Source organism: Gastrolobium bilobum, unplaced genomic scaffold (assembly GCF_033153095.1).
Source record: "Gastrolobium bilobum isolate Gb01-03AN ecotype WA unplaced genomic scaffold, APGP_CSIRO_Gbil_v1 utg2264, whole genome shotgun sequence".
NCBI lineage: Eukaryota > Viridiplantae > Streptophyta > Magnoliopsida > Fabales > Fabaceae > Gastrolobium > Gastrolobium bilobum.
Genome location: NW_026899254.1, coordinates 544,535 through 566,180, shown reverse-complemented (window position 1 = coordinate 566,180; position 21,646 = coordinate 544,535). Strand labels below are relative to the sequence as shown.

The window sequence follows — 21,646 nt, the reverse complement described above, 5'->3', positions numbered from 1 at the left end:
GCACTGTTTAGAAAGACAAAAGGTAGGTGGTTTTATTTGGAAAGCAGGCTAAATCACTGTGCATAAATTTTTTTGCAGACCGATGTATCCTTCTGATAATTAACTATGCTTTCTTTCAACTGCAGGATGAACTGATGTGGGATGCAACGTGGCTATACTTTGCTACGAGACAATCTATGTATATGAAGTACATACAAGAAGATGTCATAAGTGCTAGTGTGGCAGAATTCAGTTGGGACCTTAAATAATGGAGTTGATTTGAATGTAAAAAACACATAGATTAAAAAAATAAAAATAAAACGGGGTTATTTTCGTAAAAACAACTTTTTTTCCCATCTATATTTTACCTACACCCAAACATAGACTTTATAAAAGTTACCTAATTTTCCCATCAAAATTTTATCCAACCAAACAACTTTTTTTACATTTTCCTATCAAACTCACATTCCAACTATTTCCCTAGTAATCACATTTTCCTACTATTCATAAAATTTTCCCCTCAACCAAACGCCCCCTAAGGGGTTCCCATAAACCCACTTAGCTAAAATATCACTTTTATATTTTCTACCTACCCGAACATGGTTCGGTAATTAAATTACTGCGGATAAACCGCATGAAGCGCGCTCCTCATCTTTTAGTATGTTATTGTACACTCAATTATCTTTCCAACGAGCTATCAGACGAGTCATGAAGTTCTCGTTTGCTCCGGATATCACTGTTTGAAGTTGGACAAGCAAATCTGCCAGTCAACCTCAGATAGGCTCCAAACAACCTTCACTATATCATTGATTCTGGAAAATCCACTCAACCAATTTCTCTCAAATTTTTGTACCTAATAATCATGGGTAGCACACAAGAACCAGCAATGCCTTGGTGCTCTTACAACCCTTCACAATTTATATCCAATTACTCAATTTACATCTCATTACTTACATTTTCAAAACTTAACATATTTCAATCACCTTAGCCCATTTACATGCATTCTTTCTACATACGCATAATTATCAACTAAAATAGGCATATTTTCCTTTCATCATACATCATCCTTCAATAATTACACAAGGTCCAATATTACCATTACAATTCTCCAATGTAAATCATAATGTAATAAATTCTCCAAATACAACATAATGAATTTAAACCTCAACATAAAGCATAAAGAATGTACAACTAGACTTAGGCAAAAAGATGGCATGAACAAATATGACAATATACATAAACGTAAGCCCATATGCAATGTTAATGCCCTAAGTCTAGCCTAGGCCAAGTGGCCACAAAATGCAAAACAATGGTTACGTCCACATGCTCATCCTACAGGCTTCTTGCCCGCCGCCACAACACCACTGTTACCACCTGAAATAAAGTCCCCAAAGCGGGGTGAGATATACGAATATATATCAGTAACTCAGAGGTTCTAGAGAATACTCTGCCCCATGGCTCACTTCGATGCATATAAACAATATAACATAACATTTAAAACGGGATAAAGCAAGGGATTTAGTGAAGTAGGGAAGCATAAGAAAACAAAATATGACGAAGCTGGAATGGACAATGCCAAAACCACGCAACGTCCAGCCTATTGGCCTCGGCATATAACCTATGGGTTCCAAACCAAGTAGTGTTCCCAAAACATCAACCAAGGCACCCTCCATCCATAACCACTCAAGACTTCCTAGTGTGCTCCTCTACGGAGCACACACCACGACCCCAAGTCAACTGGAACTCCCTCACGGAGATCTATCCAGTGAAAGTCCGTAAAGCCCGAAGGCAACAGTCTACTGGCCAGAGACACAGTACATCCTATGTACCACAACACATATAGTATGCATGAACATGTTATCCTATATTATTCACATACATTTCCTACAATTACCCTCAACGGGCATGGTGGAGCACACATGAGGATCAAACCCCAGTACCAAGGGATTACCTAAATAATCTCCTTCTCATAGCTCCAATGCAATACATCCCGAGCTAGGTACCAACAGAAATGCCTACACATAGAACATTCCCAATTCAATTTTCATTCACCAAACACATGCAAGTTATCAAACCTACAAGCACGGTTCAAGAGTACTTACCACAATCCCTTTGGTCCGAAACCAAAGGCAACCCATCGAGCTCACGGTTCAGTGTTCAAATTCCCGGGAGGCAACCTACAATGATCATACACGGATCATCATTACACGGTGAATCCACCAAAATTACAAAACGTCAAAATCCTCCCCTACACAATGGTAGGTTCGGCCATATAGGTGTTAATTTTCAAAATATTTTCTTAAATTTTCTTTTTATTTTTCTCTAGCATCATAATGCTACCACAACACCATTTTAGGTCCTATTTTCCATTCTACACCATCACAACAACATTTTTCCCATTTGTTTCCTTCTAGGTCCAATGGACATTCTCACACACTCCAAGTATTTTTCCTTTGATTTTCCATGCATCCACTCATCAAACCACACCTCTAAACACCATATAACAATACAACACATCAATTGAATAATTTTACAACATCCAACCTCAATTACCCTCTCTTGGCCAAATTGTCCATAGCCTCACACCAAGGGATATCCAATCCAATTTAGCAATTCAATACATTATACAATCCTACTATTAACTCATATGCACATCCAACAACTCAATTACACAATCACATAACCAATCAAATTCACAAAGTCATGGCATCACACTCAAAAATCCACTAAGTTATCATCTAATTTTTATGACAAATATCACTCTAAAACATCATTCTAAGTCACTTTCATCTAATACACAATTTTCATTTGAGCTCTCTAACTACATCAATTACACAAATCATGCTCTAGGTTTTCAAAATTTAGATTCATGAATCAAGCCATAAAAGGGGTTGAAATATACTCACAAGCTTGGCCTAAGACCCCTCCAAGTGATCCCCAAGCAATGACTTGAACACACAACTCCAAAATCACAAAAACTCCTCCAAATTTCGTGGCTGGTTTTGGCCTTTTTCTCTCAAATGAAAGGGTTTCAAGGAAAACTAATCGGTGGGATGTGTTCGGATGATGATTTCCAACAACTTTGCTCACAAACTTTTCTTGATTCAGGGTTGTATTGAAGGAGTTATGAGGAAGAGAATATTTGAAACAAAAATGGACAACGGAGGGGTGGTTTCCATTGTTTTGTAGAGAGAGAAGGGAGTTTTAGATGATGATGAATAGTGGCTGGTCCATGTGGCCAAGTCACTTAAGTGAGGTGGGCCCCACCCTCACGCGATTTCAAACTAATTTAAATTCTCTCGCTTATTCCACTAAACGTCCATAATTTCATAACCTATTTAAAAACTCTAATTTTTAACATTAACCATTGTCCTTTAATTTTCCTTGATCAGATGAGTCCGGAGTTTTTCGGTCGTTCGGAGAAATTGCAGTTTTAAGCTGTTATGCGCGTCGTGGGCACGCTTCCCCAAACTTACTAATTTCCATCAATTTTCACCAAAAATCACATTTCTTAGTCCTCTATATCATTTATAACTCATATCCAAACCTAGCGCTCAAAATTCAATCGGCACGCTTTACGGTGCAACTGTACCGCGATATTTTTACCCGGTAAAAATACTATTTACCGAATTTTCAGAAATTTGCCTAACCACTCAATTTTTCGTTCTTAATCCATTTCCAGGGTTATTTTTATCATTTGAGACCTCCTACTCAATTTTACCTTCCTAGGGTTACATGTTTGACTAATTACCGTTTTACCCTTCCTTTGTATTTTGACCTAATTTTCAAGATTTTCACTAATCTTTCCCTTTAATCCATATTTAATATATTAATATATGTTTTAGAAATACAAGGTGTTATATTATGTATTTAAAAAAAAATTGCAATTAAAAAATACAATATTAATGTTGTTTTAAGATATTCATGGAGGTCATCTAACTAGTTGCACACAAAATTGGGCTCAACTAGTTAGGCACAACAATGTGTGCAATAGCCACATGACAACTTTGTGTGAGTTACACCCAATTTTGTGCACAACTAGTTGGAGAAAGTTAGTCATTGGGGTAGTAATGAGAATCACACACGTCAAGGGGAAATTGTTAATAAAGAGACATAATAAAAGGGGATATTTTATTTCTCTAGGTTAACACGATTACACATTGGAATGAAAATGAAATGGAATGTTATAAAAAAAATGAAATGGAAAGGGGGAAAGCAATTATTAGGCATATTTTTATTCACTCATTTGATCACACTAAGGAAAGACACCCAGCTTGCTCCTCTGAAAATGTATTGGGATAATACACGTATATCAAGCATGTATAATGCACAACCGACGAGGCAACAAATCCTAATATTATATTTTCTGATGTTGGACAGTTGGCTCATCCTTATCTCACCCTAGTCAATAAAGGGTTTGCAAGAAAACTCTCCTCCAATCAAGTTGCACTAGATCATCGTCATTACCTTATTCAATTGTCCTCAGCATGTTTCAGTGTGTTCCTTCTACAATAAATTCTAAATTGAACTTCCTTCTTCCATCTTTAAATTCACAACCTTATCCTTTAATCACACATTGGAAAAACACCCCATCTATTCCTATGAAAAGGTGTTGGGAAAAGACACGCTAACCAAGAATGAGCAGCTCACAACACATGAGAAAACGCGTCCCAATGTTGCATTTTCTTATGCTGGATAGTTGGCTTATCCTTATTTCTCCCCAGCCAATTAGGAGCTTGTAAGCAAATTTTCCTCCAATTTGGATGCAACCAAATCAACGTTGTTACCTTATCCAACTAACATCAATATGTTTTAGTGATTATTGCTTTTGCAACAAATCCTTAATTGAACTTCCTTCTTTCACCTCCAAATGCCCAACCTTCACTTTTTTTTAGGCACGCAACAAACATGCTCACTAAGAATGTGCAGCATACAACAGACGAGGCAATGTGTCCCAATATTTGTGTTTTCTAATAATGGACAGTTGGTTGATCTTAATCTCGCACCAGAGCTAATAAGAAGCTTGCAAGCAAATTTTCCTCCAATCAATCGCACCATATCAACGTCATTACCAACTATCCTCAACATGTTTCATTGACCGTTGCTTCTACAACAAATCCTGAATAGAACTTCATTCTTACACTACCAAGCGCACAACCTTCCATTTTTTAGGCATGCAACTAGTAGCGCACAATATTGTGGGCAACTAGTTGCATTAGATCTGTACATATTTTGAAAATGGCATTAATGTCTTTTTTTTGCATTATGTAGGTGAATAAAATTTTATGGTATTTATAATATTTCTTATGTTGTATATTTTTTTTAACCTAATAGAATTTGGATAATAAAGTGGTAGAAATTATTTATTTTTTATGATAATCAAGATAGTAGAACAATAGGCATATTGATTTTTGACTAATATCATAATCAGAATAGCATAACTTGACTTACAAAGTAATAAAAATTTAGAAATTTCTATCATTGCTTGTAGCTATTTTCTCCATTGATACTATTTTGAATAAAAAATAATAGTATTTTTATTTTGTCCCCTTGTTTTTTATATATAGGAAACATACATGCGCATCAAGTATGCACAACGCACAAAAGACGAGGGAGTGCATCACAATATCACATTTTCTGATGTTAGACAATTGGCTTATCCTTATCTTGCCCTAGCTAATAAGGAGCTTGCAAGAAAATTCTCCTCCAATCATGTTGCACCAAATCATCGTCATTATCTTATCTAACTGTCCTTAGCATGTTCAAATCAGTGTTTCTTCTACAACAAATCCTCAACTGAACTTTCTTTTTCCACCACCAAATGCACAACATTCTCAGTTAATCATACATTGAAAAAACACCTCACCTACTTTTCTGAAAAGGTGTTCGGAAAAGACATGCTCGCCAAGAATGCACAGCGCACAACAAATGAAACAACGCGTCCCAATATTACATTTTTTGATGTTGAACAGTTGGCTCATCCTTATTTTGCCCCAACCAATAAGGAGCTTGCAAGCAAATTCTCCTCCAATCAGACTGCACTAGATTAACATCATTACCTTATCCAACAATCCTCAGCATGTTTCAATATGTTGTTTCTGCAACAAATCCTAAATTGAACTTCCTTCTTCCACCACCCAAGTTCAAAACCTCTTTTTTTAGGCATGCAACTAGTTGTGCACAACATCGTGCACAGTATGTGCAACTAGTTGCATTAGATCTGTACATATTTTGAAAACAACATTAGTACCTATTTTTTAAAAATGCAAATTTTTTTAATTTTTTGTGTTAATGTAAGTAATTTAAATTTTGTGACATTTACAAATAAAATAACTTAAAGTTTATTATAATATTTTTTATGTTGTACATTATTTTTCTCATATTAGAAGGCTGAGAAATGCACCAACAAACCCTTTGTCCTTCTCTTTTACTCGTGCCTAGACCATTCACTTCGTTAGACCCCCTTCCTTTTTATCCATTGTTTGGTTAAGAACCCTTTTTTATTTATTGAAAACAAGGTATGCTGCTGCTTCTACTGATTCCCAACCAAAATCATCATCTAAGTGCTGCTTATTAACCTCAAAATGCAAATGTGTTTGTTGAAAAAATTGATTTTGGTGGATTGAGATGGGTTTCTAGAACTTCCCCTGATTCATTTTAATGTTGTATTGGATTGATTTTATTTGAGGGATTTTAAAATTGCAAATTATAGGTGCTATTAGGGATAACAAAATAAAAAATTGGTGCTACTAGATTGAAGAGACAGAACCTTTGTTGGTTGCTTCCCAAGTAAAGAAATGGGAAAATAAAAAAACAAGAGGATGATAGCGTTGAGGGATAAGGTGGATTGATGTTATTATTTGAGTTGATGTAAGAAGGTTTCACAGTGGTGTGCAAGTGTGATGGCGAAAAACAATGAGGTTGGGTTAGTGGCACCGGGGTTCTAAGGCGGGGGAGTTGCAGGAAGAGAGACTCAGAGAAATTAGGAGAAGAGAAAAATATTTTGCAAGCTAAGCCAATTACTCTTGAGTTACTCAAGTACATGAGTTTCGTACTCGAGTAACTCGTTCCCTCGAAACTTATTCGAGTACATGAGTAATATTCTCGAGTACTTTGACCAGTCAACAATCAAATAAGGACATATTGATATTATATCTTAGTAAAGATTAATATTTATGAATAATTTAAAAACAGAAACAAAGTGACAATATTTATTTTAATCAGGGACAAAAGAGTCACTTAGCCCTTTTCCACTCCCATCTTATCTTCTCTTTTTTTCCACCTATCTTAACTAATTGCCACAATAAATTTCGCTGGAGATTACTCCTATCGCCTAATTGATATGCTACTAATTAGCTACCAATAATCTTAAGTCCCGTTTCCTTTCCTGTTCATGTGTACTCTGTTTGCTGTGATAAACCACAAACAGACGCCTTGCTTCTGCACCAAAATGTTGTGAGACCTTACTAAATCACATTACTTTTGATGATATTTATTCATAATTCTTGATATGTCTACTGTTAATATTCGTTTATTGCATGTTTACATTTGCTGGCTTATTGATCAACTTTTTGAATTGGCATGAAGACAATAGATGTCAAATTGGTCCCATAATTTGTTAAAGGACAGTTCATTTTTTGTCGTATTTGCCAGAGTAGGATACACAAGAGAATATTGATCATCTTCCTGGCTTACATAACTGGTATTGGTTATCTCTCATTATATATTATAATCTGGAGATAACAATAGTTATGCTTAAATTGCAAAGGTAACAATTAATGATCGAAATATACACTTCTATAAATATAAAGATCAATTTACACTTCTTTAAAAATTTGGAATTATAATACACATACGTCTAATTTTTTAAGAGTAGACTAAGAGTTTTTCCATAATTAAATTTTTTCAACATTGTGCGCAATAGTCTTATGGTAGCTTCGCATGAGTTGTGCACAATGTTTTGCATAAGTTGTGCTCAATTTTGTACGCAACTAATTATGTGAGTAGATCAAAAGGAAAAATTAGTATCGGGTAGCGATGATAATCACACAAGTCAAGGGAAAATTGTTAACCAAGAAACACAATAAAAGCGTATTTTTTTCTCAGATTAACATTGTTACACAATGGGATGGAAATGAAATGGAAAGGGGGAAAATAATTGTTATGCATACTTTAACTCATCCCTTTAATTACACATTGGAAAAACACCTTACCTACTCCTATGAAAAGGTGTTGGGAAAAGACATGCTCACCGAGAATGTGTAGCACACAATAGATGAGGCAACGCATCCCAGTACAACATTTTCTTATGATGAGTAATTGATTCATTCTTATCTCGTCTCATCCAATAAATTTTCGTCCAATCAAGCTACACTAAATCTACATCATTACCTTATCAAACTATCCTCATCATATTTCAGTGAGTGTTTCTTCTACAATAAATCTTGAATTGAACTTCTTTCTTCCACCATCAAATGCACAACCTTCTCCTTTAATCACATATTGGAACAATACCCCACCTACTCCTATGAAAAGGTGTTGGGAAAAGACACGCTCATAAAAAATGCGCAGTGCATAACAGAGGAGGCAACATGTCCCAATATTTTTCTGATGCTGAACAGTTGGCTCATCTCATCTCGCTCCAGCCAATAAGGAGCTTGCAAGCAAATTCTCATCCAATTAGGTTGCACCGGATCAATGTCATTACCTTATCCAACTATCCTCAATATATTTTAGTGAGTGTTTTTTCAGCAACAAATTCTAAATTAAACTTTCTTATTCCACCATCAAATGCACAACTTTCTCCTTTAATCACATATTGAAAAAATACCCCACCTACTCCTTTGAAAAGGTATTGAGAAAAGACACGCTCATCAAAAATGCACAATGCACAATAGAGGAGGCAACGTGTCCCAATATTTTTCTGATGCTGAACAGTTGGCTCATCTCATCTCACTCCAGCTAATAAGGAGCTTGCAAGCAAATTCTCATCCAATTAGGTTGCACCGAATCAATGTCATTACCTTATCCAACTATCCTCAATATGTTTTAGTGAGTATTTTCTCAGCAACAAATTCTAAATTCAACTTGTTTATTCCACCATCAAATGCACAACCTTCTCCATTAATCACACCTTAAAAAATACCCCCACCTTGATACTATTTTGAATTAAACATAGGGTTTTATAATTCTCATTTAACATTAGAATTACAATTTTTCTACACACCCTTCGATTTCCGTGCTGACATGGGTCCTACATATAATTTTTTTCTAACACATGGGTCTCACATGCTTTTATCTCTACAATATGAGATTTCAATTCTCAATCCTTAACCATAATAGTATTTTTTTTATCGTGCTCCCTTATGGAAATGGAGTAATGGACCATCAAACATCTTTGAAGAATTTATGGTAACAATAATTAAAAGTCAGTTAGAATTAGAAACGAAAGTGCCACGTGGCAGCATGACTGCTTTGTGGTGTTAAAACTGGAGCCAAGAACGCATGGCGCGAAACACTTATACCACTTCAGTTCCCTCATCCTCAGGGCCTTAAGCAGAACGAAAGGGAGAAAGGAATTAGGGTTTGAAGCTGATAGCAATCACTTTCGCTTTTTGCATTGGTTTTCTCCCTGCTTCTTTTAGTGGAAATGGCGGATGCTGGGGAAGGCGATGCTCGAAAAACTAAGTGTCAGGGTGGCTCCACCGGGAAGCGGAAGAGGAAGTTGGAACATCTGTTTGCTGGTGATAAAGAAACACGGATTGAAGCCTTTGAGAAGGAGCTTGAAGCATTGTTTGGATACTACAAGGAGGTGAAGAATCAGAAAGTTGGCGTGGATGTGAGGTATTACGGTTCCAGAAATGCGACGGTTGGGGTTTTATTGGAGGAAAGCGAGTTTCCATTGGCAAGGCTGGTAGATGAGATTCACGATACGTTGAAGAAGGTGGATCCTGATCCTGTGACTGTGACACACGCCACAGTGAAGAGTTGCGTGATCTCCGTGGGGCAGAGGCTCATGTACGGCGTGACCAATGACGATGCTGATATACTGGAGGACCATTCCGAGTCCTGCTTGTGGTGTTGGGAAGTAATCGCTTCTTCTCTCGCCTTTGTTTATTAGTGACTTCTTGTGTAGTTGTTCAGTATACTGATAGAAAATGGTTCAAGAATTAGGAAATAACAGAAATAAACAGAGTCTTTATTTGGAAATAATAGATAGAAATTGAATCTTTATTACTGTAATCCCTTCCCAGAACTTGGTTTAGGATCCTGACGGATAAGAATGGTAGAAAGTACAATGGTATTGCTCTCCTATTTTCTCGTAACTCCACCCTTGGTCTTTATCTCTGTTCTCAGTTCTAACCTGATTTTCCTCTCTTCCACCTAACCGATATGCTAACTAACTGACACAGTAAATTCCGTCGGAGATTCCCCTAACCACCTAATCGGTATGCTACTAATTAACTGCCAATCGTCTTAAGTCCCATACCCCTTCCCGTTCATGTGTAGTTGTTCAGTATACTCTGCTTCCTGTGATAAATTGCAGATAGATGCTTTGCTTCTGCACCAGGATGCTAGAATGCTGTGAGACTCTATTACATCACATTACTTTTGATGATGTCTACTCAGAATTCTTGATATGTCTACTATTAATGTTTGTTTATTGCATGTTTACATTTGCTGGCCTATTGATAAACTTATTGAATTGCCACACAGACAAGGGATGTCAAATTGATCCCAGCATCTGCTAGAGGACTGTTCATTTTTCGTCGTACTTGCCGGAGTATGATACACGAGAGAATAACGGCCGTCTCTGGTACCTTTATGTCCTGGCTTACATAACTGGTTTTGGCTATCCCTCATTCTATAAGCGGTAAAATCAGTTAGGAAAAGAAAAAGAAAAAATCTCTCATCACACCTGTTAGGGAAATTGCCTAAAAAATTAGCTTGCTTACTCCAAATGGAAGCCAAACACAGAATTTTAACTTGTTGTACCAAAGAGACCTCCTTAAAAATATGAGAGTTATGCTCCAATGAAATGCACCAAAGTGTAGTCGCACATTGCCACAAAAACTTAGCCTCGTTACTTCTACCAAAACCATTAAACATAATCATAAAAGATTGGTCCCAGACCTAGGGTACACCCAACGTTCACCGAAAGGATGAACAAAGAATTTCAAAGAGAAACAACAGCATAGCAATATAAGAACTGATGAGGAACTAATCCTGATTCCTGAGCCTCCACCACACTAGTTTTCTGTATTTATGAAAGATGTAAATTAAAAATTACTAATATTTTCTCTCTGTAATTTGTATTCCTAATAAAATAATTCATCCATATAGTCTGTAAATTCAGTTGAATTATTTCTTTTACCTTCATTTTAGAAGTGAGAAGGTCTATATGGTTGATATTTTTACTAAAATGCCATAATGCATTTTTTTTGCATAATATCATTATGTTTTGCCACTCTTCAGAAATTTGATTTTGATAAATTTCAGAGAAAGGGGTATTTCACTTGTGTGTGGATTATTTTATATAACTTTGGTCCCTTTCCAGAAATGATATCGTCACTGAAGAAGCCAGAGAGTGAACAGAATTACTGTGATGGCTTGATAGAGGCATCAGCAGAGCTTGATAAAGCTTATAGCGAGGAAGATATCCGATTTTTAATGGATTCCTTAATGCAGAAAAACAGTGTAGACATGTACATGATCACCGGGTTGCTGACACATTTGATTTTTAATTCATATATATAAATTTCCTTTAGTTGATTCTTCTAATTTTTTCTGTAAGTGTAGGACTCAAGCAAAAGCTAAACAAGAAGTGAAATCGATACTTCAACAATTGGATAGACATAAAAGAGAAGTGAAGAAAGGGAACAAAAGCATGGACAATGAACTGCAAGGGAAAACATTGCTTGTTGTAAGTGCTGTTTGGTCCTGTTATGTGTTATTTATAGATGAAGGTCCTTCTTCATTGAGTTGGCCTTCCAATGTCAAATTCATATATTTTCTGTTTGAAGATTCCTGTTAGTAAGGTGTTAAGGATAAATAATAAGTGGTACCTAGTTTCTCTGGAGACTACTTTATGCTCAGATTGGATCCTAGCCAGGCCTCTTTGCCTGCACATCAGCCTTCCCTCCTCACATGGGGTTTTGGACCTGCTTTATAACCAAAGAAAAAAATTTAAAAGAACAAAGGAAAAACAAAAAAGTAAAGAAGTGTTTGCAGAAGTTTTAATTAGGATGGATTACCTTACTGACAGCATTGTGATTATTTGCGTCACTAGGCAATATTTGTCATAAAGTTTAGTTAAATATATTCATTCTCAATATACATTGGGTGTGTCCTAGGTCATTGAACCAAGTGCCAATGACTAGCTTTATAGGAGGTTTTGGTAGAAATAACGAGGCAAACTTATTATGGCAATATGCAATCTATGCTACTATTTGGTGCATTTCATTGGAATCTAACGCTTGAATTTGTAGGGGGTTTATTTGGCTCAGCAGCAGATTTGGGATACCATTAGGTGATTGGTTTCTGTTTGGCGTAAAGTACATGTCTTTTTAAGGGGGTTCACTCACTAGATGTGCAGAGGGATCGGTTAGCTTTGCTCCATTGGATTTTTTTTTCTTTATTGTTTTATATTCCCTTGTTTCATTATGGATGATCCCTTATCCTTCAGATTCCTTGTAATCTTCTATGTTTTAATGAATTTCTTCTTTTAAGGAAGAAAGAAAATGCTGTCTTCTCTACCAACTGCACAATTTTTTCAGGAAAAGGATTTGAAATTGTTGAAAGGTGAGGCAATTAAAGATGAGAAATGTGATGAAAAGGATATGCGTAAAAAGAGGATAGAGAAAAAGAAGCAGCCAGAGCAACCTGAAAAGGATCAGCGACAGCGAGAGAAGGAAGCATCTAAATTGAAAGAGAAGCGTAGTTTACAAAAGCAAGTTTTATTCATGGAGAATTTTCTTAAAAGAAGCAAAACTAGCCACTCATTTCAGGATGACCAATTCTCGACTAAATCAGTTACATGTGATCCATCAATCACAAAGAGTAAAAATGTGTATAAGTTAACTACTCTGTCAATGGATTCTACTCTTGCAACAAGTAGTGATATTACTCTTGAGGATATACGCAAGTGAGTTTCTTTTTATAATTCTGTTTAACCAAAGCTTTGTTGTTCTCATATCTCAGGAAAAATTTATCGGACTTTGCAGGTCACACGTTTCTTTGTGGCATCATTTAGGTCAATCATTTCGTTCAAAGAGAAAACAGGGATGGGGCATACGTCTGAAACCTAAGTCTGAACCTTTTACGGAACTTAAGCTGGCAGATACCACAGGAGTAGCTCATTATGATGACTTGGCCATGGAGAAGCCTGTAGATGGATTTGGAGAACATAATTGTGATATCAGATCATACCCAACCAATGAAGATAGTTCCTATCTTGTTGCCAAGAAGTGCTGTCGGGGAAAACAGTTATTGCAGTTTCACAATAGTTATAGGCCTGCCTTTTATGGGATTTGGTCCAAGAAAAGGTTAGTTCCTTCTCAATGAATGCATTTTGGTTTTTATTAGGCTATTTTTGTACCTAGTACCTACAGCTACGAGTGGAGAACCCCAAAATTCAACCGTTTCACTGATGCATATTTTCTAATTATGCACATTTTTAGTAACTAAATCGAGCTTCATAGGTAGGGTAGATTTTTTTTTTCTTTTTATGGAAGAGGTACATTATTAAAGGGGAAGGGAAAAAGTACAAGAGAAGATAAGAAATCCTATGAAAGAAACCACAAAGCTGAGAGAAAACAAAAAGAAAAAACCTGGTCAAGAAACCGCAAAACAGTGCCAACCCATGAAACAGACTGAAAAAGGAGCCACCGTGATGGCTCCACAAACTATAACTAGAAAACTTACTTAAAAATAACTTCAGCCTGAAAAGGAGATTCTTAACCAAAAATAAGCTCAAAAAAAATCAAAATAACTGTCCCTTAACCTCCAAATAGAAGCCAACATTAAAATTTCAATAAAAGCATGTTTAAGGTTTCCTTTACGCCCTCCATAATATACTGTAGTGGCAAATTTTAGAACCTCTTTTTCCTACCTCAAAAGTTCGTACTATACAACTTTGGGAGAAAAGATCACCTTAACATGATAACATCTCTATTTAATGGATTAACCAACTTTAACCCCATGAAACATGAAGTGATTGTATGGATCTGGTATCTCACTTGCATTGCATAGCAGCATGATGGATATAACTTTCTCCTTTGTGGTCCTCTCATTTTGATCAAAAGATAACAGCTAAATGACATCTGGAAAAGGGAGGATATATTCTTCAATATGGAACATTAACAGAAGATTTGTTCTGTCTGGAATCTTGAAAGCCTAAACTAAAAATTTCTCCATCACGTTGTTGTTCTAAAAGCAACTTCTCTCCATGTAAGTTGCTATCAATGTCAAAGCAATCTACTTGAACATTTTGTTGCCCGTATTGAACCTGTAACGTCATCCTGAATCAGACCTTTATCATCTTCGTAAAAGGAATCTGATCACCTTTATCGCATAATAACCTGCACACTTTAATGGCTTCAAAATAAGAATCTTCTTCAACCTCTTCACTAGAGTTTAAATCTTGAATTACATGGGCATTGCTATCATCATTATTTGATTTCACTCTACCTAACCCATCTTTGAGCGTAGAGAAAACTCTAGACACCTCCCCAACTGTAGAAAATGCTTCAGCATCTATTTTTTCCTCATCAGAATTCTAAACCTTGTCATCCTCTAGGGAATTGTTATAATTTTCTGCGTTGTCAGTGACCAGAGACTTTTATAATTGCGAACATTAAGCATTTTCCCGTATGCTGTTGCTCATCTCCATTTTTAAGTGTACCAAACAACTGAATCAGTGATGCTCCACCTAACAAGTTTTATTCCTTTTCTCAAGTTTCAGGGGGTTAAGTTCTGAAGTCGTATAGTGCTTTACTTGCTTTCTTAACAACCCAGTAGTCCCCTTTCTTAAAAATGGGTTTATTAGAGTGGAAGGGCCAACTCTCCGACTCATTCTGCCTTTTTGGGACCCAATCTCTCAAAATCTGGAACAGATTGCGTTACAACCTAGCTCAACAAATCACTGAGACTAGATAAAACAGGACAGAACAACGATATTTGTATATTCCAAATCTGTATCACACTAAGAATTACACTGTAATGACAATTAATTGAGAAAACATGATGTTCGCAAAATTTAAAAAAAGATAAAGAAAAAAAAGGAAAGTAACAAGGATAGGTTCAGGAGAATTGGAGAGGCCCTAATCTCTCCCAAGAGTCTAAGTTCCAAATCCCAAAGATGATTCTTCTGTTACTCTCCTCTCTATTTATGCCAGGCATCAGGTTGTTAAGATTCCATGGGTTCCCTTCAAGTCTCTCACCTCATCCTCGTTTTCCCTCATTCTGTTATGAGGGATATGCTGCCTTTCTGTCGACAGCATTCTGTTGAGGTGTCAACGATTTAAGTGCTAAATATCCCCTATGTTTCTTCCTATAGTAGACCCTCAAATTCTCTGGGTCTCTATCAGATTGACCAATATCAGGCACTAAATTCTTGTTATTAGATTGATTTGCATAGGTTTAAATCCATGTGATTATGATTAATAGGGAATAAATTCCTAAGGTTATGGTGAGCATCAGATCTGTTATCACTTGTTGATAAGGATGAAGGTCATAGATCAGATATTATTTGTAAGTCTATAAATAAGCCAGTGGCATGTAGAAGTGATCATGAATAATTGATCCATTTTCTCACACGTTAATCTCTTCTCCTGTCCCTTTACTTTCTCTGCTCTCTCCAAACTCCTTCATAATATCTATAGTAATTTGCCTGGATCTTTTAGTTGTTTATGATGGATGCAGATGTTAGGAAGGGTTTGGTGTTACCTAATAATAATTTTCAACTTCTCTGATCCTCCTTTCCTATTATATTTTTAATTCCTTTCTGTAACAGTATTTTTTCTATAAGATAATTTGTTTAGCAACAAATGATTGTTGCGAACTCGGCAAGTATACCGATCGTTCCAAGTAATAAAGTGATAAGAAAAGTATCGTTCCCACGAGGATTGAGGCACCAAGTACTAGTCTAACTAATCCCTTTAATTTGGAACAAAAAAGTTGTTTGTGTTGTGAAATAATTGAGTTTGGACAATCCAAAACAAAAATTAAAACAATTAAATTTAAAAACAGAATTCAAATAACAGTGGACTTTGAACGCATGCAAGAAAAGATAAAGAACGCGATAAAAGATGATTAAAAATTCGTAAGAAAATTGTAGCCAGGATACACTTCACCTCCGATCCTCCCTTATATTCCTATATTGTATTTTATACAATAATTAATTCGTTTGTTCAGACGATTCATTATTTCCCTATAAATTAGTTGAACCCTAATATCTTAGTGATTTCAACCCTTTAACAATTAGAACCCTAATGTCTTAGTGATCCTTCTTGAATTAAGCATTAAGCAAATGAATTATGAGTCTGCAATTTATGTAAGCCTATGTCTAGATCATACACAAATTGTTATTCTACCCCTGTCCAGATTAAAATCCCAATATGTTTATTGTGAATTCTAACCTTCAAAGCCCTATAATTTAGAGTGGCCTATTCTAAACAGGATATGGAAAAATTAAACCAGGTAGAATAAAACAAACTAACTAATTAAATTATAAATATCAATACAGGAAATATAAAAGGATTCACATCGGGTCCGTGATCCCAACTACAAAAATAAACTAGCCAGACATATTCATGTCTGACTTAAACAAATAAAAAGAAAAATTGTTCATAAACTATAAAGAAGAAAAGAAGAAGAAGAATAAAAACTCAATGTCTTCAGCCTTCAACTTCCACGGAATTCTGATCTTCAGCGCGAGTCTCCAAGAATTCTCTCAATTCTCTGATCCTCGCATTTGCTCCAGCCAAAGATGTTTTTCTCTGAGAGTCTAAGCCTCTATTTATAGACTTGTGTCTTGCACAGAAACCTTGATCAAATCTCCATCGTAAATCTCCTTCCAATCTTTCTCTGATTTAAAATAGGATTTATTTCTGATTTATCCGCATCTCCCACGCTACTAGCGTGGTTCCCACGCTGATAGCGTGGGAGTTTTGTTCACAATACTGGAGTTTCACGCAACTAGCGTGGTTCCCACGCTGTGAGCGTGGCTTGCAGGAAAGTATGGCGCTACTAGCATGAGTTCCACGCTAGTAGCGTGGATGTCTCGGGATGATTTTGAATTCTAGCACTACTAGCGTGAGTTCCACGCTAGTAGCGTGGATGTCTCTGTATGAAAAGGCTCCTTCACGCTGTCAGCGTCACACCCACGCTATCAGCGTGGGCCTTCAGTTTGGTAATTTCCAATTTGGCTCCAGTTTGTCTGTTTTTCCTACGAAATCAAAAGAAAATCAGTATCACAATCTTTGAATGAGATTTTAACAAATCAACAGTAAATACTGCCTTTTTATTCAAGATTAATCAATATTCTTTCTCTTTTTGGATTAGATTTATATATATGTTGGAGGCATATCAATGATGCTTTTAATGTTGGCCATCATATGTTCGCAAGTTTATGCTCACGTAATTTTTTGGTTTTAATATCTAATCTAATTTAAAGACGGTGAACTGGTGTAGTAGTAAAGTTGTTACTTTGTGACTGAAAGGTCATGAGTTCGAATCCGGTAACAACCTTTTTGCAATTATGCAAGGGTAAGGCTGCGGACAAAGATTGTCCTCACCCCACTCTTGCTAGTTGAGATTTAATGAGGAGTGATTTTTTATCTAATCTAATTTAGTGGTATTATAGGCATAAAGTTGACTTTTTTGGTTGGTTGTTTTGTAATTCTTGGCTCTTGAAATCTCAACAATAAAAGTTTGAGCTGTGTGAAGTTGCACAAGGTAAAAAATTACTGAGAATGTGGTTGGTTTAAATATCTGGCATCGGTATATCATGTGCATTGAGTTCTACATAGTTTTTAAAAGCTTATTCATATTTATATTAGCATCATCAGCCTAATTCCTGCTATCAATGGATTTTATTTCCCGATTGTTTGCTTAGCTCTGTAGGTCTGTCTCTCTGTCTCACATGCTTGTATATATGTATTCCTTAAGTTTTATTTGACACTAGTTATGGATACCTAGTCTAGAAAAATTGCTGCCAGATGCCTTGATTGCTGTATCTTGATTTTGAAATTGCTTATGTTACATTTCCAGTCAAGTTGTTGGACCACGCCATCCTATTAGGAAGGATCCAAGCTTGGATTATGCTTCAAGTAGCGACGAGGAATGGTTTGAGGTACTGTATTCAATTTAAATAAATATATACTGGATGCTATTGCTATTTGCTGTCAACATTCTTCATTTATAGGAGGAACCTGGTGAAATCCTCTCTGATTGTGAAGAAGATAAGGAGTCTTCAGTAGAATTTTCAAAATCTGATGATGAAAATGACGATGGATTTTTTGTACGTGACGGGTATCTATCAGAAGATGAGGTAGAGTTTTGGTGTGATGAAGTTACATTTGTATTAGGAAGTTTCGCATATGAAGTAGATGAATGATGTTTTGGTGTTTCAATATTTTTGCATTTATGTATACTTTATCTTCCAAGTTCCAATGCCAATTGCTAAGATGTGTTCCAGAATCCAGTTTTCTTTTGTCATGACTTGAGCACTTGTACTGGCAACTAGAACTTGTTTGTGAATCTGAATGTCACTACAGACCATTGTTAGTAAGATTATTTATTTACATGTAGGGTGTACAGGTGGACAAAGTTATTGATGTTGAGGGGGCTGAGAGCTCACGTAGCTGTAAAGATGACACAGAGAGTGAGGAGTTCTCTGATTTAATTCAACGGCAAAAGAATCTAAACAATTTGACAGTACATGCTCTCAAAAAGGATCAGCCCCTGATAATACTAGATTTGATGCATGGCAAGGAATTGGGTCAAAATTTCAGTGGTACTCTTAAGCTGGAGCAGATGTACTTGAAATCCTTGAGTATGCGAGCAATTCCTGGTAGCTTATGTATAGAATTATCCATGGATGAAATGCTAGATGAGGACCAAGAAGCCAGGCTCTCTCCTGGTAAAGTTTAACGCACAAACTTGTTAGACAATTGTTATTTGTTATACTTTTTTATTTAATATTTAATATTTGGAAAGTGAACTTAAAGGGTGGAGGAATCTCCAAAGACTTTTAGTTTACTGAAATTTTTTATCTCACCCCGTTTGGGGCTATGTGGTTTCCGGTCCTCAAGGAGGAGGAGCTAGCACTTCAAGGGAAAAAGAGCATGTATAGCTGTCTTGGAGTTATTTGCATAGCATGATGCTTTTGGAGATGTTCACCCTTGTAAAACCATTTTGAGAGAACTTGTTATTTTGTTAAAGGCTTCTAAATCCTTGATACGTATTAACATTCAAGTGTTTTGAATACTGTATATTTCATTAGAACATGGAGTATGAGGACTTATGCAATTATGCTTGGTGCCAAAATTGATGAATCTCCGGATGGAAATTGCATGTTATGTTAATAGATAGTTAGTTGTATGTGTATAGTATGAGGAATATCAATTAGGTGGCAAAATGAGCCTCGGAGGAATCCAAGTGACTCGTTATGCAAAAAAACATGTGTTTCTTATTGTCGTCAAGGAAGTATTCCATTACTTTTAGCTGGTAATCGAATACTTCAATGAAAGAAACTCAATTTGAATTACCATCTTGAAAGTATTTGAATACTTTCATGAAGTATTCGAATACTTGTATGGAATGGGTGCTGAATTCTAAATTTGTAACACTGACATCTCTATCTGCATTAAGAGCTTGGTTATCTAAAATTCTAAATTTCTTTTCTATTTTCTCCCATTTCTTCAGAGATTTGCTTTTTAATGAAAAATAAACTACTAACATAGGTGCTGAATTTGTATGGAATGGGTGGACATTTGATAGAAAATTTATGTCCTTCCTATCCAATCAGGTAATCTGAGTTGAATGTTTTTTAATGTCTTCAAATCATTTACTGTCAGCTGATTGTGTCTATTTGCAAATCAGTTGAATGTTTTTTTTTTTTTTTTTTTTTTTTTCACTTTAATTCCTATTTGCGTGCTTTGCTCGTTCTACTCAGTTAGTGTTGTACGTGGTTGCAGTCTGCTCCACTTTTTTTTTATTAATTGTATGTTGATGCTTTTGCTTAATTCAATTTGTTTTCATCTAATAAAAAAGGGAAAAACATCTATCATTTTAAAAGATATAAGGTTACATCATTTTAGATCCTAACCGTTGATTTCCGTCCATCGACGGTTATAGTCTATTGGGCCAAACTTAATGGGCCAAATATATTATTAATTAACTAATAATTTTGATCCAATAAATTATAACCGTTGATGGACGGAAATCAACGGTTAAGATATAAAATAATACAAGCTTATATCCTTTAAAATGACAGATGTTATTCTCAATAAAAAAATAGCTTTTATCTTCGTTTAATAGGAGAGGATTTTTTTTTTATCGGGGGTGTGAAAATATCTCCAGGATTCCTTATAATTCTGAAGACTCAGTGCAGTACTGATTAAAATTAAAATAAATAAATAAAATAACTCACCTAATTTTATGTATTTTTTAAAGTAATTTTATGTATTCTACACATCCTTTATGTTTAATGAATCTTATATTTTCCTACTTCTAATAAAAGATTAACCACTACATTTAGGAAAAAGATATTAGGATTTATTAGTGGTAACCGCTAATATTTACTTTTCTTCTATAAAAAACAAATTATGTATGCAATTATTAGTAAACATAAAGCTTTTTTATATTAGATTATAATAACATTATAATTTTTATAAAGTAACCCTTTAAACAATTATTATTATAGTCTAATTATAATAATAAGTAATTAATAATAATTGAAAATTTCTAACGTTGAATCGAAATTATAACTTACATATAGAGTTAAACATATTTAAATTATTTAATACATTAATCTAATATAACCTTCGTAAAAACATGGAATTACAAACTATTTATCATACAACACAAATATGAAATTAAACACTTTTTTATATATCAGGTTGGATTTTGTTTTGATATATGGTCGTCAGCATGAAATTAAACACTTTTTTATAATGATTTTTGACGGAAAAATAATTCTGTCGAAAAATTTCTGAATATATATATTTTTAATTATTATTTATAATAGTTTTCGACGAAAAATGAATTCCGTCGAAACATTCATGAACATTTTTTATTTTTTATTTTTTTATAATGATTTTTGACGAAAAATAAATTCCGTCGAAAAATTCATGAATATATTTTCTTTTTTATTTATTTTTTATAATGATTTTTCGACAGAAAATAAATTTTATTGAAAAGTCCACAAATATATATATTTTTATAAGATTTTCGAAGGAATTATTTTTCTGTCGAAAATTTCACAAATATAGTTTCTTTTTCATTTATTTTTAATAAGGTTTTCGACAGAATTTTCGTCGAAAATTCACAAATATAATTTTTTTAATTTATTTTTAATAACATTTTCAACGGAATTCGTCTTCCGTCGAAAAATTTTGACGGAATATATTTTTCGTCGAAAAATTCCGTCAAAATTAAAGAATTT

The 21,646-nt window shown here is 35.0% G+C and overlaps 2 protein-coding genes across 4 annotated transcripts; both read left to right on the top strand.

The window, feature by feature from the left end:
• Window positions 1-9,509: 9,509 nt before the first annotated feature.
• Window positions 9,510-12,578, top strand: LOC133288820 (chromatin assembly factor 1 subunit FAS1-like). Its single transcript, XM_061486644.1, has 5 exons — window positions 9,510-10,066; window positions 10,696-10,795; window positions 11,537-11,684; window positions 11,779-11,902; window positions 12,468-12,578. The coding sequence occupies exons 1-5, from the start codon at window positions 9,629-9,631 to the stop codon at window positions 12,510-12,512; spliced, it is 855 nt and encodes a 284-aa protein (XP_061342628.1). The 5' UTR covers window positions 9,510-9,628; the 3' UTR covers window positions 12,513-12,578.
• LOC133288819 (chromatin assembly factor 1 subunit FAS1-like) lies at window positions 11,926-19,494 on the top strand. 3 transcript variants are annotated; one of them, XM_061486642.1, is made up of 7 exons: window positions 11,926-12,582; window positions 12,756-13,123; window positions 13,203-13,523; window positions 18,250-18,331; window positions 18,404-18,529; window positions 18,790-19,120; window positions 19,293-19,494. In XM_061486642.1, the coding sequence occupies exons 2-7, from the start codon at window positions 12,819-12,821 to the stop codon at window positions 19,331-19,333; spliced, it is 1,206 nt and encodes a 401-aa protein (XP_061342626.1). In that variant the 5' UTR covers window positions 11,926-12,582; window positions 12,756-12,818; the 3' UTR covers window positions 19,334-19,494. The 3 variants fall into 3 exon arrangements, with proteins under 3 accessions (XP_061342626.1, XP_061342625.1, XP_061342624.1); XM_061486641.1 differs by lacking the exon at window positions 11,926-12,582 and having other exon boundaries at window positions 12,720-13,123; window positions 18,799-19,120; XM_061486640.1 differs by lacking the exon at window positions 11,926-12,582 and having other exon boundaries at window positions 12,720-13,123.
• Window positions 19,495-21,646: the final 2,152 nt, after the last annotated feature.